Consider the following 25,008-nt stretch of genomic DNA (forward strand, 5'->3'; position numbering starts at 1 on the left):
AATAAAACTTAGTCTCTAGATATAACAATTCAAAATTTTCTTTCAAGTGCTTTACTCACTCTATAACAGCTATTATATAGTTAGCTTTTTTTCCTGTGTGTATGAGTGTATATGTGTTTGTCACAGTTCTACTTTTTAGAATTTTAATCATTATGTGATATATGTCTTTGATTTTTCTTTTTCTCATCAGGATTTTATATTAATTTTATTGAGATACTATTGCCATCCACAGTTATTTCCTGCTTCAGTTCCTTTTCCTGAAAGAGAGAATTCTAAAGAAATCAGAGACATAGATACTTAGATTTAATTTTGGTTGAGATAGATTCATTAAATAGGCAAATGATTTCCTTTTTAATCCTGCTATGTGTTTTGAAAAGATCCAGGAAGGAATCATTTTGGCCTACCTAATTTCTGGTTTGTACCTAAATTGCCATATTTGTGGTTAGGTCCTATAAGGAATGTTATTTTCAATTCTGGGCATCAAATTATAGGAATTACTTTGACAAGCTAGAGTGTGTCCAAAGGAGGAGGAGCAAAATGCTAAGATACCTCAAGGACATGTCATACAATATACATTGAAGAAATTAGGGCTATTATCTTGGATTACAAAAGATAATATGTGGAAGGGGAGAACATAAATGGGAGTAAAGGCATAAGGATAGAATAGTTGTTTTCAAGTATTTGCAATTCTGTCTTGAGAAAGGCTTTACATTTGTTTGGTTTGATTCCAGATAGCTGTACTAAATAAAGAATGCCCGAAGTCATGATGTGAGTTCAAATATGAGCTTAGCTACTAGCTAATTATTTGATGTTGAAAAAATCATGTATTCTCTGGGCCTCAGTTTTTTATCTATAAAACAAAGGAACTCCTCCTCTAATCCCCACATTCATTCAATGTTCTCCAAGGTCCCTTCCAAATCATATGAACCCAGAGAAATGGGCAAAAACTATAGCGAAACACAAAAACAACTTCCCAGTAGTTAGAGCTATTCCAAAGTGGTATGAGCTGTCTTATAAGGTGGTGGGTTTCTTTTCACTAGATTGATATTTTCAAGCAAAGATTGGAATAATATTTGGTCAAAAAATTCTTGGTCGAAGAGTGAGTTGAGCTGAATGGCCTCTGAAGTTATTTGTAATTTGGGGATTTTTTTAATATATGTAGGAATCATTCATGGTGTCTAAGATCAAAATGCCTACAAAAATCAGATTAGGAAATAAGTAATAGCCTTAGGAGCCAGGAATATGAATGAAAGGTCTTCTGATTAAAATTACCATATATTTTTTCTTGGCTTACTTCAAGGGATACCCCTGCTATATCCTTTCCTCTCTGCCCAAATCTTTACTTGATCTTGTTCTCATATCCCAGCATGTGAAAACCCCAAACAATATGAATGTGGTTTGAAGGGCAAAGAGTCTAAATGACAGAGATGTAAGATTATGATAGAACCAACATGTGCACATGTGTGTTTGGATTCCTCTTTAATATTTACAGAATTTGGACCTTAATTTTGATCATTTAGAGGTCAAAGATTGCTTCTTTGAGACATGTTCTCCAATACAGAGAGCAAGTCAGCAAAATTGAAAAATTACGAGGAGAAAAAGGAGCTGATTCCTGCTTTTGTAGCTGACGCTCATTGGCACATGACAATGGTTTGGATTAGTGTAGAAAATCAAAATGCAAAACTTGGTGATCCTTGAGCACGCTTATATTGTAGCCAGTTTGACTTGGTTAGAAACTATTTTTTTCCCTGCCAGAGAATCTGGTTAATATTGTAGTTAAATTTACAACAAAAAAACCCCTCAGGAATAGCAGTGAATCTGCTGAAATCCAACATTCCATTTAGAGTTACACAAATCTGAGACGTTACCTTCTGTTCTGTTAGATCTTAGAAAGTCTGAAGTAGGATGTCTCTTTTGTCCCCTGTCAGCAAAGAACCCATCTATCAGTCTTGGGCCATGGCAATGGCAGCATTTCAAATAGAGGGAGAAGACAATCATAAAATAGGAACAGAAATTCCTTTCCCCTACAGTTCTCATAATTTCTAGAACATTGAATTAAGGAGTTCTCAGACCTTTACAAATTCTCCAGGCAAACATTATTAGCTAGAAGACCATACAGAATGTGAGAAGATTGCCAGAAAATGTTAATGGAACTTCTGTATGAAAGGGGAAAAAAAGGGAAAACTTTCCCCCATCTCTCCCCACCCCTCCCTTCTCTCTCCCCACCCATACACCTCTCTCCCTAACATGATTAGAAAGTCATTTAATGTGTCTGAAATGTTTGGTCCATCAAAGACAAATGTACATGATTGATGGTGACATGGAACACATTTAACTCATTATACCTTACTTTGCAGTAAAATGATTTGTGTAAACTGTCTGCCTAGCATTAAAGGTAAAACAAACTTCGAAACCCCAAAACGTTATATTTTCATCTAATATTTTCCTTTTGGTTTTATAGCTATAATCACATATGGATTCTTTTATTTTGCTCTTGGCACCGGACTGAAGAACAAAAAGGATGGCCCTGTAGGAAGGTTGCATAACTTATACCAGAACCCAATACCCATTGAGGGAAGAGAAACAAAAACTGCATGTCTTAATGACATCCAAAATCCTAGGGGGGGGGAATGTTCTTTTCCCATACCAGTTGTCATCCAGTGGGAGTTGACTTTCTGAGAGAGCATCTGGTCTAAAATCAGAATGGTGCCTTTCAGAGAGCCTGGTCCTTTGAAGAGACAGTATTGTCAAATGGGGAAATTTTGATTTAGCAATGACATGGGTTGGATGCCACTTCATTTTCTGGCCATGGAACATCACTGAACTTCTCTGAGACTCAGTTTCCTCATCCGCAAACTGGAGATAATATTATCAGTACATGTCACTCAGGATTGGTCCAAGAATTAAAATAATATGGGTACAATGGCCTCATTAATGGTTTTGGAGTAAGAGCACCTAATTCTGATACTGCCTGTGTTGTTTGCCACATTTATGATTTAGACTTTACTCATCTATAAAATAAAATAATGAGATAAAATGACCTTTAAGATTTTTGCCAGCTCTAAGGTGATGATTCTTTGAAAGATTTAAAATGCTATAGAAAACTGTGATAGGAAGCTAGATGGCGCTGCATTGGATCAATATCAGGGCTGGAATTGGGAAAGATTCCTCTTATTCAGTTCAAATCTAGATTCACTTACTGTGTAACCCTGAGAAAGTCACTTAGTCCTGTTTGTCTCAATTTCCTCATATGTAAAATGAGATGGAGAAGAAAATGGTAAATCACTCCAGGATCTTTGCTAAGAAAATTCCAAATGGGTCACAAAGAGTCAGACATAACTGAAAAATGACTCAACACCACCAACAAAAAAAAGTAATATTAGTGTGGGAGAAAGAACTGGATTTTTAGTCAAATAACCTGAGTTCAAATACCACCTTTTGTACTTACCCTCACTGACCTTAAGCTTCCTTATTTATATAAAAAGCTATAAAAAGCTAGTAGAACTAAATGATTTCTGAGGTCTCTTTTAGGTCTAAATCTGTAGTCCTATTAGGTCTAAATCTGTAGTCCTATTATCCATTTCAATTGTAGAAAACTTTTCAAAATATAGATGCTATATCCCATGGTGGTCATGAATTAAAACAGACACAACACACATACACATACACACACACATCATTTTTTATTAAAAGAATCACAGAGCTTTAAAAAAGGTGCTTAGATTCTAAATCCAAGTATCTCAGTTCAGATCTTGGTTATGTGCCTTTGGCCAATTCATTTAATATATCCTGGTCTCAGGTTTTCTCATAAGAAAAATGAGAGGTTTTGACTTATACCTAGCACTCTAGCTCTCTAAAGTCTGCAAATCACTTTTACGTCCCTATGAGATATTATTATTCCTTTTTTACAAATAAGAAAACTGACTTGCAAGTTCAATGACTTAGCCATGGTTAATTAAATAGTCAGTGAGTGTCTACAGCAGAATTCGAACTCCAGTCTTTCAATTCCAAATCTCTCATTCTATCCATTGCACCACTTTGCTGAACTTGATGGCTTCTAGAGTTGTTTTTAGCTCAAAATTTATGATTCTGTATATTCATTTAACGATTTCTAAATGCTGTGGAAAGCAGAAGGAAGTCCCAAAGTCCCATTTTGAATTGAGTGTGCTTTAATATGAGAGGGGGAGAAGAGGGAAATGGAGAAGGAGAGAAAGAATAGAGACAGAGAGGAAGAGACAGAAAGACAAAAATGAAGAGAGGAAAAGGGAGAGACAGTGAGAGAGAGACAAAAAGAAACACAAAGAGAAAGAGACAGAGACATAGAGAGACACAGACAGAGAGAAACAGAGAGATACACAGAGACACAGACAGGGTTAGAGATAGAGACCGACACAAAGACACACAGAAAGAGAGAGACAGAGACAGAGAGACAGAGACAAGAGAGACAGAAAAACAGAGAGACAGAGACAGAGAAACAGAGAGACAGAGTATATGACCGAACTATGATTGAGAATAGTATTTTGAGTTCTCTTTACCTATTCCCTTTAGCTAGCAACATCTTTTTCATATTGTACCATTTGATGAGGGTAATTTAAACAATGAAAATGAAAATACAATATAATTTTTATTGATCAAATTAGGAATCCAGATGATTTATTTTTAAGCTCTCGAAAGTTTCATCTTTTTGAAAAAATCTTTTGCCTTATACCCTCCTTCTATCCCTCTTTTTCTCTTCTTTCCTTTCACTTCATGTGAAAATTCAATAAAATAAGATTTTCCCTCCTTCCACTCCACCATACCTCCTTCCAGGCCAAAAGATACACAGCCAAAAGTGGGAAGCCAACTTATTGTCAAATTTGATTTATATACAGAAAAAATAAGATTGATGTATTTATTGCAAGTTACCATTTTCTAGAAGTGGAAATTGAAACCTGTGTATATACGGCCCTCCCCATCCCTTCTATCCATGTCTTGTCTGTCTGAATGAAGTTTGGTCTCCTAGTGCAGTTCTGTCTCCCTGTCTAGACCATGCCTTGCAGCATGGAATTCAGAAGTGAAGTCAAGCTCTGCCGAGGAATGGGGGAGGGAGATGATGAATGATTTGCTGAAGGGGATGTAAGAAAGCTAATAAGCTTGGGCCCAACCATCTGAGGGAAGAGATGAGCAGACTGGAGAGCATTGGAGTGAAGCAACATAGAATGAAGATAGAAGTAAACAGGGAGTTAGGTCCAGAGGGTAAAAAGCTCTTGTAATAAAAAGAAAAGAAAAGAAAAATCTTCTAGGAAAAAAGAAGATACTAACCAGAGCCCTAGAGGGGTGCTTCTGATTTCAACCAAGGGAATCCTTAAAACGATGGCAGTAACTAGGGCCTGGAATCTGGGAGAAGGGGAAACTTGAAAGTGGGAGTTCCTTAGGCTGTTGGTGAAATCTAGCTGTTATCCCCTCCCAGCTGATTTTCTTTGACAGGACAGTTCTGATACCATGTGTATGTGGTACCATTCGGCTCAGGTACGCTTAAAATGTCTCCTGCACTTTCAAAGGAGTCCCACAGTACAAATGTCCTGCAGTGCCGTTTGAGAAAGGGACATTATAGATAGAGCAGTTTCATAAGACATCTTTCTGGTTATTTTCATTAACATAGGGTTCAAGATAGATGTCTTATATGGAATTGCTGTAAATAAACTAGCTACAACAAACTATTATAATAGTGTCTGTATAGTTTTGTCAATTGAACAAAAGTCAGGTGTTGAAGATTTTTCCATCAATAGAGCCCCTCACATTTATTCTGCTTGTTCCATGATATATCTTAAGAAACTGGCTATTTTTTTTTTTTTTTTTTACAAAATTGGTACATTGGTAAAAGGAATTAAGATCCATCCAGCTATTAGATAGCTATCTTTAAAACTGGCATGTAGCTAATGTTTTTAAGCAGGAACATCTTTTGTAACTTAAAAAAATTTTTCTATGCATTTTAATTCATGCTTTGAGGTCTGAAGGATGGGTGAATGCAATGAGTTAGGTTCACAGGCCACAGGAACATAAATAACTTTTTACCAAGAGTCAATATGGATTAGGAAAAAATGTGCTGAAGTTGAGGTAAAGAAAGACCATGATTCAAATCCCAACTTTTATACGTACTTGTCAGGTGACCCTAGACAAATCCCTTAATCTTTGTCTACCACAGTAAAATGGAGATAATAATAGCACCTACCTGAGTTTTTGTGAAGATAAACAGATAATATTTATAAAGTAGTTTGCAAATCTTAAAACACTACATAAATGTTAGTTTTTTTTTTATTATTGCTAACAGTAAGATCTGATGTTAATAGAATACTTTAGGCTTTATAAAATGTTTTACTGACATAATTTTATTTGATTTTTTTCAATAAACACCCATGGTAGATAATGCACATAGTATTCCCTTCTACAGATGGGAAAACTGAGACTAAAAGAGCTTATTAACAACAGCACATTGGGTTCTTTAGTGTGAAGGTACTGCTCACTGTCACAATGCCAGAAGGTTGTATAAGTATATGTGGGGAGTAGTCAAGAGAAAGGAAAAGGAAAATATTAATGGTTATCTTTGTGAAACGAGCATTATTCTTTCTCCTTTATCTCCCCATTTATCAGTGGACTATGGAGCTCCATCAAGCATTAGTTTCATCTAATGAGAGCTGACTTGTCTCTCTGGGCATCCCTATCAAGGGATGCAATATCTCTATGGTGTCAGCCTGAGTACAGATGTCTCTGTTTATACCTAATCATGGATATTTATGGTATTGATTCTTAGGACAATGAATTCAGTCAGCTTCCCTTTCTTTCCTTGAGGTATAAAATATCGGTTGTCATTTCTTTAGAACAATTTGAAAAAAAAACCACTAGATTTGATACTGGAAAAACTATTTCTATCTTGAACATTTTTTCTCAGACCTTAAATATAAAAGTCAGAAAGAAATGAGTAAAAGAGAACTGGTTGGTTCAGTCACCAAAATACAGGATTAGAAACCAACTTTGAGAACAAAGACTATGAAGAGACACAGTGTCAGAGGGTGTTAAAATTAGAAGGGTTGTTAGAGATCTTTTAATCTCACATCTTCCTTGTATAAACAGCCTTTCTGAAGGTTTAGATCACAAGTCCATATTGAGTCTTGTAATCTCTCATTTGATGAAAAATACTAAGAAGAAAATGAAGACCTAAGCTGTCTACACTTATCACACCATTAGGACAAGTCCTTTAGGGAGGATGGTTTCCATTGATATATGGTATATATGAAAAAGCACAATAGGCATGGGAGCAGAGATGGAGACTCAAACTGATTAGTATACTTCTCTGAAAAATGTATGATCTCACAGACTATTATATGCTCATGCTCATAACTCCTTAATTTTATTTTGATAGCAGAGGATAAATCACTTGATGTTAAGAATTACAGAATCAAGACAGCAAGAAATAGTAGAAGATAGAATTCTGCATTTAGACTCTGAAGATGTGGGTCCAAACCCTTCTCTACTAAATAAGATGACCATAAGCAAGTTGCTTAAATTATTTGACTTTTTGTAAGGTAGAAGTAGACAGTCTCTCAAGTCCTTTTAAAATTTGAATCCATGATCCTGTGATCCAGTGGTGGACCGTTTGACTAGACAATTTCATTGTGACTGAAATCTGATAGCAAGAGAAAAAGACTGAAGTATTTGGAACCAAAGGTCCTGGGTTCAAATTCAGATTTTACTACTTACATGAAAGACTTTGGACTAATTAGTTCTCTGACTCTGCTTTAGTTTCCTTATCTATACAATGAAGCCATTGGAATAGATAACTGATAAATTCTAAATCTTCCAGCTCTGTGATATAATAGAATGGACACTGGATAGAATATCACAAGATGTAGGTTTTCATCCCAACTCAACAATAGAGTATACTTGGATGATCTGGGGCAAGTTTGGAATCATAGAGCTGATGTTTTGATGGCTGTGAGAAAGATTTTTTGTAAATTGTAACTATAAATGTGAGAAGAGCATTTTTATGCTCTCATTAATATGAGCCTTCCCTCCAGTGGCATATAGTAAAAGGAAACTATTCTTACCTGATTGGATTCTTGTTCAATTTCTTCCAGTAATCTGTCATAGACTCAGTCAAGCAAGAATTTAATTTTTAATATACATTTTATTGGCATATGATTTTTACATCATGAGAATTTCTCAGTGTGTCTCCCTTTTTTACCCTCAGAGAACTTTTCAATATAAAAATAATATTTACAATTTTTTTTAAAAAACTAGAGAGAAGAGAAAAAATTAGCAAAACAAATCTATACATGAAAAAAAATCTGAAACTACATGCAATGTAGCAGTGCTGTGTTCCTTCCATCTCTGGAAAAGAGTTGAGTTGGGGTGTCCTCTCATAGTGTTTCTTTGGCCCAATCACAACATTCATTTCTGACTTATTTATGGTTGTTTTTTTAATTTACCTTGTTGTTGTTGTTGTTGTTGTTGTTGTTGTGTGTGTGTGTGTGTGTGTGTGTGTGTGTGTGTGTAATCTTGGTTCTTGGTTCTGCTTACTTCACTCTATATTACTACCATGCTTCTCTTTATTCATAATATTTATAGCACAGTAATATTCCCATTCATATAACACATTTTGTTTTGCCAGCCCTAATCAATGGACATCTTTTGTCATCTTTGCTTATTTATGAAGTGTGTGTGAGGTGAAACCTCAGAATTCTTCTGATTGTTATTAGTAATTTAAAGCATTCTTTTACATGGTTATTTGTTAATAGTTTACATATATTCTTTTGAGAATATGTGTTCCTTCATAACCTTTGACCACATTATGTTCTTTTAAAATTAGTTAATTACCTTATTTTTAATATACATTTCTTTATGAATTACATTAGGTGAGAAAAATCCTAACAAAAGGGAAAAACCACAGGAGAGAAAAAAAACCCATACAAAAAAAAAAAAGAAGCGAACTTAGAATATGTTGATTTATATTCCATCTTAATAACTCCTTTTTTTTTTTTTTGATGCAATGTGCATTTTCTATGCAAAGTTTACTAGGATTGCATTGGATCACTAAATCAAGTGAGAATCAGGTCTTTCATAGTTAATCATCGCATATTCTTACTGTTACTGTATACAATGTATTTCTGATTCTGCTTGTTTCACTCAGCATCAGTTCATGTAAATCTTTCCAGGCCTTTCCAAAATCAGCTTACTCACAATTTTTTGTAAAACAATAACATTCCATTACCTTCTTATACTACAACTTATTCAGCCATTCCCCAATTGTTGGGCATCTACTCATTTCTCAATTCTTTGCTAACACAAAAAGAGCTGCTACAAACATTTTTGCACATGTGGGTCCTTTTCCCTCCTTTAAGATTTCCTTGGGATACAGACCAAGTAATGGCACTGCTGGATCAAAGGGTATGATACAGTTTGATAGCCCCTTGGGCATGGTTCCAGATTGCTTTCTAGAAGGGTTGGATCATTTCACAACTCCACCAACAATGTATCAGTGTCTCAGTTTTCCCACATCCCCTCCAATATTTACCATTATCTTTTCCTGTTATCTTAGTCAATCTGAGAGGTGCAGAGCACAGCATTTTCTAAGTGCTCATTATGTTCCAGGCCCTTCATTCAGCACTAGAAATTTAAATATAGAAGTATAAAACTACCTACCTTCCAGAAACTTACATTTTTCTTGGGAGTAAATATGTCCATATATAAAGATACCCCAAATAGACAAAAGATAATTGGTTTGGAGAGGAGATAGAAAGCTACAGACATTTCTTTTAGTCTTTTATGTTTCAGAGATAGCAGTGAAAAACATAGCCTGTCCATCTACTGCCCCTTACTCTTGATTACCAGACCATCTACCAGACCACATGTGCCTGGATGGTATCTTATATGTAACTTTTCACATATTTCATACTGGTCATTTATTGCACTAACCTCATCTCAACCATTAGTCCTTCTCTTAACCTTTCTGTGATTGAGAGCTTTGATTCTTTGGAGACTGTGACATCTTCTTTAAGACTCACCTTAAATATTATCTCCTGATTTTTCCCAGTTTCCCAGTCTCTGTCTAGTAGAGTCATCTACTCTAAAGTTATCTTCTTTTTCCACTATATGATTACCTGCTCTGTGTGTGTATATATCATAGGTTCTGATTTTTATGAGGCATCCCAGAAGTTTTAGTGTGGTTTTAACATTTAATAGTTTATATAAAAAGTTTTAATAGCTCTCCCAGCACTTTTCAATGTGCTAGGCACATAGTTATAAAAATGTTGGTTGATTGCAGCTATATATTCAAGGGGAAGATATTGGTATTTAAATAATTTAGTATTGCTATTGCTATTATTAATTATCATCAACATTAACTGAAGTAAGCATGACATCTTTAGAATTATATAGTTGTTTAGTCATTTTTCCATTGTGTTTGGTTCTTTATAACCCTAATTTGGGTTTTCTTAGCAAAGACAGTGGACTGGATTGGAATGGTTGCTATTTCTATATCCAGTTTATTTGGCAGGTGAAGAAACTGAGGCAAACAAGGTTGAATGATTGATCCAATGGCAGTTTTGAACTGAGGAAGATGAATCTTCCTGACTTTAGACGTAGCACTCTTATCTAAAGCACCATGTAGCTGCTCTGTTCAGAAGAGAGCTCCCCTATTGAATACTGGTACACTAATTAGTGGTCTGTCTGTATATCTATTTATCTATCTATCTATATTTTACCTATGTAAATTTCCAGACCAGTTTCTTTTGAGTTACTATATATGTCACGGAAGAACTTCTGTAACACTGCAGAGCTTAGTTCAGTTAACATTTACAAAGAGAAGCATCTATAATTAATATTTCTTCTATTCTGAATTTGCAAAGGATATACGCTATGATCATAGTATCAAACTGAAAAAGAAATGGGCCCATTAGGTTGTACATATACATATTAATTTAGGAAGCCACTTATCTATATTTTATTGTATTTTTATTTATTTAAAAAAATTTTTCCAAATTACTTTTAATTCTGTTTTTATTCAGGGGTGTTAGGGAGACCAGCAGGTCCCATGTTTGAAATATCTGTTCCATGACATTGGCAAATACCGTTGAAAAGCACATTTTCCCATTATATACCTCCATCCGATAAAAAAAGGAAGTTCGTATATTCAACTCTCTAAGTGCTCAGAGGGTGAACGTGAATGTTTTAACTATTTCAAAATCAAATATTTTTTTGATGAGCTCCAGATATGCTTTATAAAATCACAGAAGGGAATTTGTAAAGTAATTTCCAACTTCCTGTGAAAACTACTTTCTAGCTGGCAAAAGTCCACACAGATAGTAATAGAGCACATTGAAACTCTTGTCTCAGCCCCAGCCTTTGTTACCTGGCTCACAAATAATACATTTGGCTTCCCAGACACCCCAGTATCTAAAACTAGGAGGATTTATCCTCACTCCTAGAATAGCTTTTTCTAGCCAACAAACAAAAGTTTACAACAAAAACCTTTGCTCTGAAATGAAATTTGGTCTCTTTGGCTCGGCTTTATTAGCCCATTATTGTAGAGAGAGAAAAGACATAAGTATCCAAAATCTCCTGTCACTGAAACAGAACTGGGTTGGCAAGAGCTTCCTTCCTTAGCACTTGATGCTGTCCCCATAATAGGACTGGAATTCAGTGCAATTTGTTGTTAGCTCTTAGAAATTAAACTGAATCTAGTTCTTTATCTCTGTATCTACACAGTCCAATTTGGAAAAGAGATTTGGTTATCACTGAATTCATTAGATCCTTCCTAAAACACCTTTCTGATCTTGTCATTCTCTTCCTTAGAAACCCTGAGACTTTCATTCCCAATAGAATAAAGCCCAATCTTTTCAACTTGGCATTCCAAGCATTTAAGCTCTGCTTTTAATCTCTCTTTTTCATTTTTATCTCCTATCCCTTCCCTTCAGTCACTCAATAATTCAACCAACCAGAACTAGTCATTGTCCTCAAAATGAGGGTGGAGGATTTTTGCCTCCTTGCCTCTATTTCACCATTTCTTTCAGTCTGGAATTTGTTTCCCCACTCATCTCCACCTGTTAAAGTTCTACCCAGCTTTCAAGAGCCATATCAAAGACAACCTTCTTCCTGAAGTCCATGTTCTTTCAAACTACAATTGTTTCTCCTTTCTCTATTATCTCAAAGCATATAGCTTTTATTACTTTCAGCCTAATATTTCAGTTTGTGTTTTCCCTGTCTTATCTCCTTTACTAGAGTTTGAACTCTTTCAGGGTAGGAACTATGTCATATATCTCCCTCATGACACCTTTAGCACCTAAACTTGGTTTATAACAGGTGCTCAATAATGTTGAAAGTGAATCAAACCACTACTGGGCCTGAACCTTAAATATATCAAAGAAAAAGGAAAGACCTATATGTACAAATATATTTATAACAGTTCTTTTTGTGGCAAAGAGATTTTGAAAAGATGCCCATAAATTGGGGAATAGTTGAACAAGTTGTGATAAATGATCATGATGAAACATAATTGTGCTTTAAGAAATGATGGTGGGGGGTAGTTTCAGAAAAAAAAAATCTAAAAAGACATATGAATTGATGCAAAGGAAATAAGCAGAATATTATATATAGTAACAACAATATTGTAACAATGATCGACTGTGAAAGACTTAGCTACTCTGATCAGTATAATTAATCAAGACAATTTCAAAGGAATCATGATGAAAAAATCACTTACAGAGAAAATCATAATACATTCTGAGTACAAATGGAAGCACATTTTTTTTCACTTTTTCTTGTCTTTTTTTTAAAAAACATGACTAATATGGAAATATGTTTTACAGGATTTCATATATATATATATAATTAATATCGCATTGCTTGCCTTCTCAATGGGTAAGAAAGGAACTGGAGGGGGAGAGAAAATTTGGAACTGAAAAAGATTTTAATGAATGTTAAAAACAAATAAGGGCAGCTAGGTGGCACTATGGATAGAGCACCAGCTCTGAAGCCAGGTGGACTTGAGTTCAAATCTGTTCTCAGACACTTAACACTTCCTAGCTTTGTGACCCTGGGCAAGTCACTTAACCCCAATTGCCTCAAAACAAAACAATTTTTTTTAAAAAAGAAAGTAAATCAAGATTGATTTTTAAAAATTTATTAATTCAGGACTCTCTTAAATTGACTTCATCTAAATCATATATTAAATTTTACTTTGTCTTTTTTAATCATATTTTGATTTCCAAATATAATCTTCCTATTTCTAGCAATTCCTTGTAATAAAACATGATAATGGAGCTAACTTTGCATAGATCTTTAAAGTTTTCAAAGCACTCTATCTATCCATCCATCTATATTTATCTATCAAGCTGCCTATTTATTTAATTTTATGGGTTTCTCTTCAAGAATTTTATAAGATAGGTGCTATTACTGTCATTTTATGCATGAGAGATGATGCTGATGGATGTTGTTATCTTCTTAGGATGATATAGGTAACAAACATGAACCAGAGAAATTTGAATTCTGGTCTTCTTGACTCCAAGTTCAGTATTTTTTCACTATAATAGCTAGTTGTATCATAAGAAAAGAATGAGAGAAAAAAACAGGTCAGCAAAATTAATCAACATATCAACTGAGTCAAAGAAGGGAAAAAGGTATATTTTCTTTTCCTTTTTTAGGCCAGTTTAGATATTATAATCTTATAGGATACAGTTTTTATTTATTGGTGTTGCTGTTGTCTGTTGACATTGTTGTAGTCTTTATGATATTTTTCTGGTCCTGCTTATTTCATTTGTTAATACAAATTCATAGAAATCTTCCCCTATTTCTCTGTATTCTCCATCTGCATTGTTATTTATGGTTTAATTCTGTTTCATCATATTATCATAGACTTTTTCCTGCCCAAACATTCAGATATCAGTTTTATTATTCATGGTCATATATTGATCTTGGAATGAGATAAAAAGAGATCTCACATTTTCTTTCTGAAGTCTGTCCAAATAGTTAGCAATTTTTCACTGGAAAAGTTATTTTTGTATCTACCCCTTGAGTATTCTTGCTGCATAAGACTCTAAGTAATGAATTTAGACCCCAAAGTTCATTTTAGAGACCATCTAGTCCAACTGCCTCATTTTAAAGATGAAGAAACTGAGCACCAGAGAGATTCATTGACTTGGCCTATATCACAAAAGTAAAGTTCATGGCAGACCTGTGAACTCAGGTTCTCAGTTTACAAATCCAATATTATTTTCAATACATCCCAGTACAGTTTTATTTGATCCATTTTGCTTCTAAGTGTATGGATGAGCAAGAGGGGTCACCTCCTTTTATGAAATAGTCATATTAGACTGAAAGGTCATTATTAAATCATTCCTTACCCTTAATTTTTTCTGGCATCCTCTTCGCAAGAAATTACCACACAGTGAAGTTTAAGCAATAGCTGGAGCTCTGGGACTTCTAAAAAAAGCTAACTTTAGTTCAATCACAATAAGCTATTCTCATAAATGTACATAGCTCTTGAGAATTTTGCCTCTGGAAGGGAATTGACAGTTGCTTGCTGAACTGTCTCTCTCCTCCTGTCAAGAGAGAAAAGAAAATCAAAATGCTTTTGGCTATCATCTTAAAATTCAGGAGTAATGGAAGAGCTAAGGGTCATCTAATATCTGCCAATTTCCTTTTGAATCAATATTCCCCTTCACCTGAGATTCCATGTAAAGATAAGATGAATGGCATTGTCATCTACTAAGTCCTTAAAGCAAAACAGAGGAGAGTAGTTATGGGATGGAAGAAAAATATGTGAGTCTTCTTTAAATGAGACATGGAAGACTTGAGGCTTCGACTAAAAAGTTGGGGTTCTGCTTCTTTGGGTATATTGTTTCAAATCCTATACCTTGTATTTAATATTTGTTTAGATTAAAAACACACATTGCTAAACAGGTGAAAATTCTCCTTGAAAGTATCAAAAGTATCAATCACTTTGGGGAGAAATTCTTATCTGAATGTGAAAATTATATATATATATATATATATATATATATATATATATATATATATATATACTTTCTTGATTAAAAAGAAGAAACACAGTTTTTTTCCCTTGATAAAGGAAAGAAAAGGGTTAGGATTTCTCTGAGTCAAAAACTCAAACTTAGTCATGGGATTCCCTTTTATGGCATTAAGATAAAAGTAGAATTGATCCTAAATGATCAAACATTTTAACCGAGTTGCTCAGGAAAATATTCTTTCTATGCAAACTTTGAGCCAACTAGCTGGTTCAGTGGATAGAGTGCTGGACCCAGAGTCAGGAAAACACCTCTTCATGAATTCAAATCTGACCTTAGACACATACTAGCTGTCTAATCCTGGGAAAGTCACTTAATCTCATTTGCCTCAGTTTCCTCATCTGTCAAATAAGCTGGAGAAGGAAATGATAAACCACTCTAGTGGTTTTTTGCCACTTTGCCAAAACAAAACAAAAAAAAAAAAAAACCTGGGGTCACAAAGAGTCAGACATGACTGAAAAATGACTGAATAATAATAATGCAAACTCTACTTGGGCTTTCCAAGTGAGGAACAAGAGAGAGCAAGAGAGATGTATGTCATCTGTGCTTCTGTCTCTTTCCCGTCATGAGTTGGAGCCAAAACTCTTTCTTTTATTTTCATAAGTGAATTGCTGCCAAACTCTTTAACATCTCCCATCCAGATGGCCCCACACAATCTAGGTGTCCTCCCAGTTGAGTCCTTGTTGAGATTTTTGTTTGTTTGTTGGAAACCATTAACTGTGTTTCTATAGAAGCAAGCATGGCCTTTTTAAGGAAGTAGTTTAGCTTACACTAGACCCTTCTTCAAAACAAATAAATAAAATAACCTGATACTTCTTAAGTGAGTAGAATTTCCAGATTAGACAGAAAATAGAAGAGGATTATAGACTTTGTCTTTTGAAAAATGAAATGATTTTTTTTCCAGCTGAGGTATTTCTATTAAAGAAAACCATTTATATGATATATGTAATCAAATATATTTGATTATGTTTGATAGAGAAAGGGATGGATGGATAAATAGATAGATAGATAAATTATAGAACAAATACTTATTATGTACTAATTATGGCTTGGAGAATTCTGCTAAGTGTTATTGTTGACTCATTTTTCAGTCGTGTCTGACTTTTTAATGACTTCATTTGGGGTTTCTTGACAAAGATACTGGAGGGGTTTGACATTTCCTTCTCCAGCTAATTTACTGATGAGAGAACTGAAATAAACAGGGTTTATTTCAGACTTGCCAAGGATCACACAATAAGTATCTGAGGCCAAATTTGAACTCAGAAAGGTAAGTCTTTTTGACTCCATGGCCAGCACTCTGTCCACTGTGTCACCTAGCTTGCCATGTTTGGGGGACTTGCAAAATTTAGACAAGATATAGGACCAGCCAAAGAGAGACTCTGTTTCCTAGGGAGATAAAACACTAGTAGAGACAACTGTAGTACATATACAATATTATATGATCATTGAGCTACAAAACAAAATGCTATCAACTTGAAATCATAGAAAGTTCAACTTCTACCTCAGATAATTACTAGCTGTATGATCCCAGAGAAGTCATTCATCCTTTCTATTCCTATCTGATAACTTTCCTCAATCATTTCTTAATAACTTCCCCCAATAGCTATTCACATTAGTTACCATTGACTTCTTCATCTTTTGAGAAGCAATTGGGTTGGGGAAAATCCATATTCATGGTAGAGAATTGCCTGGAGTCTAACCCCTCAGTGTGTGGTAAGGTCTGAAACACACTGTTAATTCTCCTCTGAATACCTCATCTTTTAACTATGGTGATTTTTTTTCTTTTAGGGCTTAATGGAAGAAATCTCACTTGATAGTCTGCAGCCCACTTGTCTGGGAATAACATATTTGGCCCAAATCCACAACTGAAATTAATCTTTGAAATTGTTTATTTACTCATTCAGTGTTAAAGCAACCAGTTATCTGGCATTCCATCAATCCGCACTCCCTCTCTCACCCCCAAAATATTCTGTTTTAATTGACATTGTGTTGAAGTATTTGGAAAATCTGTGATCCTGAGACCCCATTAGAACTTTCTGGAAAATGCGATCTCAAAGAGCCTCTGATTGTGGAATGCCATATTATTATGAAGCTTCAGAAAGCAAATGCTCTCCATAGGAAAATCTAGACTAACAATGGATTGTAATCTAAGAAATAAAGATTTAATAGATGCTTTAGGAGGCAGTAGTATTTTCTGAAAAGGTGGAAAGAAAATTCTTACTCTCAAATCTAATGGCTAGTTTTAGAAATCATCTTATCAGCAAAGAATTGTTACCTCCTGATTGTTAGGGAGATGCTATCTTTACTAAAAGCATGGACTTTATCATAGAATTTCAGAATTTGGGACCAGTCATGATTCATAAGCAAGAATTTTTTATATGATATCTTTAACAAATAGACATATTGTTGGTGAATATTTTCATTGTTGGAGGACATAAATGTACATGTCTATATATATTATATGTATCTATGTATATATATATGTATGTATATATACATATATAGAGAGATATATAAGTGTGTATGTATGTGTGTATGCATATGACTCTTGGTAAGTAATTTAATTTCACAGTGTTCTAAGCAATTCTTCAAGATTATGTAAACTGCAAAGGTATTTTGTTTTTCGTTTTTTGTTTCTGTTGTTTTGCATTGATAATGAGATATCTTTATCATGAGTTCCTTATACCAATAAAATCCCAGATTTAAAAAAAAAAATTTTAAGTACAATTCAATAAAATGTCCCTGGCCATTGTTCATAGAATTTCCCACATAGGTCTTTGTAGGACGTGTGTTGAACTGCCATCCCATATCTCTCATCCAGCTCATCTCTTTCCTTAGTACCTCAACCTCATGCATCATGTCCTTTCCCTGCGCTGGCCCCTAATAGGTGGATCTTGCTCTTCTTCAGTCTCTCCTTGTTCATCCTCTCCTTTCCTCTGTGTTTCTCAACAAGACACAGATCACCAAGGGAATTCCTGTCATGGTAAAGCTAAGTACTTCTTAAAGCAGTATTCTTTACCTAATGTCTGTCCCTGTCCCTTGCCTTTTTTTCCATTCCATCCTCAAAATTTGAAAGGAAGGATAAAAGGGGGCTTGTGTGTGTTTTCAAAAACAATATTAAAGCTATCATACTTGAGTCAGAGGACTAGATTACAGCCAGCCCTTTGTCCAAAGGTGGTTTTTATTCCTTCTTGCCTCTTATAAGCCATAGTTGTCTGTCCTGTAGTCAGTGACAGTAACTTGCAGTGATGTCAAAAAGCTGCCTTGTGGAGCTCCTTCTCCCTGTTCTAATGTAATTGGCCTGTTGTTTCAGCTGTCCTGTTGTCACAGCATATTACTCTTGCCCCCAAGGAGCAGATGTTCTCCCTGTTCGTTATAATTACTACTTTTTTCTGCTCTTGTGTGATACAGATACTTTTTGAAATGATGGTGATCCATCTTTTAATAACCCTATTTATTTATCTAATCAGCAATATTTATGTGTGGAATGCCTTTATCTATCAGATCCTCTAAAAACATTTAAGTGAAACATAAATAAAAGGCCCATCTATTATGGAACATACAGTGTGGTTTTATACAAACAAAGGTTTATGACAATGGGTTGAAAAGTCTCTGCAGTTATGTACTAGGGCTCAGTACACGGCATGCACATACTTTTGGAAATATATGAGTATGTGTTGACTATTTTATGTTTTCAAAATATTCTGACTATCTTTCTCAGTTCTTTGGCTTTCAACTATGTGGCACTTTATTTGTAGAAGTAAATTCTTAGAAATTTGGTAAAGAAAAACCAAAAGTAGTCATGTTATATCCCAGTCAAAGAGAGCTGACACTTTAAAAATATTAATAATAACAATAGCAACAATAATGATAATTTTATAATTATTATAAGAAGAACATCTTGTCTAGTATTTCATTTTTTCCAGTCAAATCTGACTCTTTGTGATCGTATTTAGGGTTTTCTTGACAAAGATAATGACATGGTTGCCAATTCCTTATCCAGCTCATTTTACAGATGAGGGACCTGAGGCAAACTGGTATTGCAGTACTTTTTAGTTTTATCTGCTTCTTTGTGACCCCAATTAGGTTTTTCTTGGCAAAGATTCTAGAGTAATTTGCTAATTCCTTCTCCAGCTCATTTTACAGGTGGGTCAGAATTAAGTGACTTGCCTAATAACATACAGCTACTATTTGTGGTCAGATTTGAACTAAGGAAGATGGCTCTTACTGACTTCAGGCTTGGCACTCTAATCCCTATGCCTCCTAGCTACTTCCAATTTGATAATATAAATAGGGCAACTGCAAGCAAACAGAATTGACACGGAGAATAACTGGCCCATTCCTGAATTCATATTTTTTTGATGACCTTTTCATGTACCTTGATCTTTGCTTTGAGAAATCTGAGGCTTTTTAAAAACCCGACTTGTGTACTTTTTCCCTCAGATTGAGGAAGACACATGGCAGAAATACTACTTGGAAGGAGTCTCCAATGAAATGTATACAGAATATCTTTCTAGTGCCTTCGTGGGTCTGTCCTTCCCTACAGTTTGTGAGTAAGTAGAAGTCATCTGTTTGCTCTTTGGTTCTCAGGGAAATGTGAGGTTCATGCTTAGATCAACACCAGGGAGAACAATCAATTACATGACCAGTTGTTATTAAACCCCTTCTGTGTATAGCTCAGCCCTGGGCTATACAACATGTGTATAGTTTGATGGGATGGGAAAATGGGGACAGAGGTGTAGGAGCCCTAATCCTTATCCATTAGAAGATGATATTCTAGGTGGACAAATGAAACAACCACATTAAACAATGCTGTATTAAGACTTCAGTTGCCATGAATTTCAATTAGTTAGCCAAAATGGGGGTGATCTTCAGGTGAAAATCAAAACAACTATGATTATAATCTGTGATGGAATGGGGAGATTTAAATTGGGATTTAGAAATTGTGGAAGAGTTCACCATGGGTAGGTAAAAGAGAGAGAAAGTAATGAGGAAATGGATTAGGAAAGGCATACCTGTGCCTTATTGTTCTTGTGTTAATATAACTGACCTATTTGTGGGGCAAGGATAGGAGACATAGGTAGATAGCAATTCTTCTGAAAGATAGTGGGGTCTTAGTGGACTTCAACCTTAGTATGAGACAGTATATGATATGGCAGTCAAAAAGCTGAAATTCATAGATTTAATTTCTAAGACCAGGGCAAGTAATAGTCTTGTAATATACTCTGCTTTGTTTATTTTACATCTGTAAGTCAGTGACAGGAGCAACATCTTTGAAGAAATGTTGAACATTCAAAAGAGGGATGCTGGGAAGATCAAGGGCCTTGAGATCATGTCAGATTGAGGATTAGTTAAAAGGAAATATACATTTAAAGATGAAATGATTTAAAAGAAATATGATGATTCTACTTAGTCCTAAAGATAGTTTAATAATTTTGACTTGGATAGTTCACCAACCCTAGAGTCGGGAAGATCTAAATTAAAATCAAATGTTAGACATTTCTGAGCTTCGTGACCCTGGGTAAGGGACTTAATTGTTATTTGCCTCAGTTTCTTCATCTGTAAAACTGGGAAATAATAGTGACTACTTCCCAAGGTTGTTGTGAGGATAAAATAAGTTAATAATTATAAAGTACTTAGCACATTAAATGTACTAGCTGTTATTAGCTATTATTATTGATTAGAAATCGATTAGCTATTATTATCAATTAGAAATCGATCAGATTTCTAAATCTGAAGACAGATTTAGAAAAAAATAAAGGGTTGGAATCTGTAAGAGACAAATTTTGACTTGATGGAAGGGGCAAAAAAAATTTCCTAGCAAGTAAAACTATTCAAAAATGGAGTGAGCTGCCTTATTGTGGACTCTTTAGGCAAAATTTGGGTGATCATTTGTCATGTATATTTTAGAAAAGCTTCTTGGTCACATGTGGGATAGACAGAAATTTAGAAAAGGAGTAATTCAAGGGAGAAAAGATAAGTGAATTCTGTTAATTATACGTTGAGCTTGCAATGGTTATGACATCTCTACTCAGATATTTTAAATAAACAGTTCTTGATAAGGGAGAAAAATAAAGGCTGAATATATACATATAGGAATCATCTGCATGGAGAGGATTATTAGATCTATCATAGTTGATGAGATAACTAAAAGAGAGAACTTAGGCAGAGCCTTGGACTACTCCCAAAGTAGGGGAATGATGACCCAGCCAAGAAGACTGGGAAAAAGTAGACAAATGGGAAGAGAACTAAGAGAAAGCAATGTCACAAAAATCTAAAGAATCAGGAGGGAAGTCTGATCCATACCATCTCTTCTGGGATCAAAGAAAAATGAGAACTGGGAAAAAGACTTTTAGATTTGTTGATTCAAACCTTATATAAATCTGGAAATACAAATTTTAGTTGAGTGATGAAGTCAAAAGCTTGATTGCAAAAGATTTAAAGGTGATTGAGGGAAGGGGAAACAGAGACAATGAGTATGGAAAGAATTTTTAAAAAGTCATTTGTCAAAGAGAAGAAAATATATGTGGCACCGTGACTTGAGAGAATAAAATTTATTTGTTTACTTTCAGTGTAGAGGAGATCTGAGTTTGTTGGTAGGCATTAATGAAGGATATAGACTTTAAGCAGAGATTGAAGATTGGGGTGGGGAGAAGAGATGGGTTCAATGGTATGAATATAATGCTTGACCTTGCCTAGGACCAAACCTACCTCTTTTAGCAGAGTCTAAAAGAAGAAAGAATTATGCCAATAAGTTTTAATTTATAGAGGAGGGGATAAAAGGGAGTTCCTTGCTTATTTCCTCTTTTCTCTCAGTAAAGTTGAGATAAGATCCTATATGGAGAAATGTTGTCTTGAGGTGTGAAGAAAACATGTGGAATGTCTTCTATGGAAAGTGCTTGTTACAGAGAATTTAGAAACTGAGCGGAGACAAAAACTGCAAAACAAAACCTAAACTTGGTTCTCATGGTCACAGAAAAACAATCCCTTTATTAAATCTTAATTATTTTTCTCATCTGTTTCCCTCAGTAACTATTCTATATTGCCCCTGCCCTCCTCAAGCCTCCCTTTGAGGTTAATAAACAACAAAAATATTGTAACTATTATATAAATCCTATCTTGATGGAATTCAGCTCATTTGAGGAGAGATATAGTTTAGGATTTTCTACCAAACACTTGGTCTTATGACTTTTCATATGTTATATCCCTATATAACAGAATAGTATAGTGGTTGGTGCTTAGGGTCCAAGAGAAGATTGGCTTATAAACAGAAACAGTTCCAAGGAGGAGAAAAAGCTACCCCTATTCCCATCATACCAACCCTAATATTGGAGAGCTTAGCATTGATTCCTTATGGTTTCTGTGAAATCCAAAGCGGTAAAAATTATTCTGATGTGACTGCAAATGTATTCAACTTAGAACTATTATTCGTTTAACACAATGATACAGCTGAGGTAGAAATAATCAATAAAGAAAGGACATTTAATGAGATTTAGGAACATCCCAAAACATTGAAGCTCTCCTCAAGCATTTGATTATCTGGAGGCTTAATTATCTGTGTTTTCTAGTTTAAATTAAAGAAAAGCTATAACTCAAAGTTACCAACAGTTTAATGATAACGCTCTTCAATTCAGGTTAATTAAAGCGCAGCCGTAATTAGAGTGTAGCATTGTATATCACTGGGATAGCACATAAGTATTTTCATTACAGTAAGAATTGGCTGTTCAATTTCAAGATGACATAAAGGACACCAAAATATATTTTAAACTGGGGGAAGAAGAAGAAAAACGAATTGGGGAATATGCTGAGTGTAATAAAGTATAGATGAAATATACAGATTCTCAAAGCAGTTTCCATAATTATGTGCTGCACTAAAGCAATATGCAGCCAATAACATCTTAAAGCATTGTGAGTGGCTATAATTTGCTATACCATTGGGCCAGTGGATTGCCTCCTTTGGATTCACAGCATGTTAAAACTGTGAGTGCTTCCCCAAAGCTTATGATATCCTTGTATTGTAGCTGTTGATGGACATGTTTCAAGATATTAGATGTTCTAGGATAAATGGGAGAGTATCAAGGTGGCTAGAGAAGGAAGAAGAAAAACTGGGCCCCAGAAAGCCAAATTGAGTATAAAGAGACCCTCAGTTCTATCAGAATTGAGAACCACCACAGCTGCTAATTTCTGTGCCGTTCCCTATGTTACCAATAAGCTAGATGGATAACTGGAAGATGCTCTTTTGATGTGCAATCTAGTGACCATTTTAACATTTGTTACTCTACTTTGTAATCCATTTGTACAAATGTTTCTTCCTATTCAATACCTCATCATTTCTCAACTGGACCATTGCAATAATCTCTAATTTGATCTGATTACCTCAAATCCTTCCTTTTTCTACTGTATCATCTGCAGTCCCCCAGAGTAATTTTCCTGAAGTACATATCTGCTTATGTGATCCTCATCGACAAAACCCCAACCTAGCTCCACTCAAAAACAAAATTCAATAGTTTGCTGTTGTATCAAAGATAACACAACACAGATTTGCATGTATATATATATTAATACTCATTATGCATACATGCATTATACCTATATACACATACATAAGACTGAAAAAGTAGGAACTAAGTTGTGAAGAACTTAAATGACAGGAGTACATATGTGTGTGTTTATGTGTAATAAATATATAAATTTATATATATGTATATATATATATACGTATATATATATATATATATATATATAAACTACTCTATTACTTAAATCTTTTCTCATCTTCTCATCCTCCTTTTTCAGTCTTATATCTTACTCTCCTCCTAGTCTTCTGCAGCCTATCTGTACAGGCCTAATTTTATACATATAGCACTCCATTTCCCCCCTCCATGACTTTATACTGGCTATCCCCCATGCTTGGAATTCCCTTCCTCCTTACTTTTGCCTCTTGAAATCCCTATTTTCTTCGAGATTCAGCTCAAATACCAACTTCTAATTGAAAAATTTTTTGATCTTCTTGGTTATTAATTGCCTCTCTTCTGTAATCACCTTATATAATATATTTGCTTTATATATACATAGTGTCCACCATTGAGACAGAAGGATTTTGAAATAATGGACTGTTTATTTTGCCTTTGTATCTCTAACACTTAGCACAGTTTCTTATATGTAGTAACAATTTAATAAATGCTTATTTTTTGGTGATTGACTAACTAGTGGAAAAGTAAAAACTAAGAACTTGGTCCCATGATTCCACTTCTTCTTCTACCTTGACACATTACCCTTGGCTGTAGTTCTCCTCTTCACACACAATAGGTCTGTAAAACAGCTAGGGCCAAAAGCTATATATAATGAAATAATATTGGAAGTACTTCAAAATGGTTTTACAGTGTATTAAGTCATATGTATCTATGTGTATCATAACCAACTCAGTCATTGCCAAGTCTTTTATTGCTCCCCAACTCAATAGAGCCGGGAGATAGGAGGGTAATTCATTCTATATAATCTAATTCAAAAGAAGATAGATAACACAATAGAATATATTTCTTTAAATCTCATTACCTAGTTTTCATTAGATTTCTTTTTTGCTTGTTTTCTTTTTATTGCTAGATTAGCTATCTCATGAACTCAACTCAAAAAACAATCATTAAAAACCAGCTCCTTGCAAAATATGGTACTAGATGCTGAGTATTCAAAGACAAAAATAAAATAGATCTTGCCCTCAAGGAGTTTATATCTCTACAGGAAGATTAAGCATGTATTTATATGTTTTGGAGGTTACTACTCAAAATCAATAAATACAAAGTCTATATAAATGAATACAAATCAAGTTCAAGGAAGTGAAAGGCAAAGTTCTGTAACTAATAGAAACATCAAAAGGACCTAGATTCAAATCTTGTCTTTAACACAAAAGTGACAGTGTGAATGGGAAAGATTAATTAATATCTCAATTATA

General features: G+C 34.6%; 1 protein-coding gene across 1 annotated transcript in view; it reads left to right on the forward strand.

Annotated features, from left to right (window-relative positions):
• KCNMA1 (potassium calcium-activated channel subfamily M alpha 1) overlaps positions 1-25,008 on the forward strand; it is an 887,197-nt gene that overhangs the window by 680,033 nt on the left and 182,156 nt on the right. Inside the window, 1 exon segment of the mRNA XM_031949466.1 lies at positions 19,503-19,612. Coding sequence (XP_031805326.1) covers positions 19,503-19,612 — 110 coding nt within the window.

Source organism: Sarcophilus harrisii, chromosome 2, assembly GCF_902635505.1.
Source record: "Sarcophilus harrisii chromosome 2, mSarHar1.11, whole genome shotgun sequence".
Classification (NCBI taxonomy): domain Eukaryota; kingdom Metazoa; phylum Chordata; class Mammalia; order Dasyuromorphia; family Dasyuridae; genus Sarcophilus; species Sarcophilus harrisii.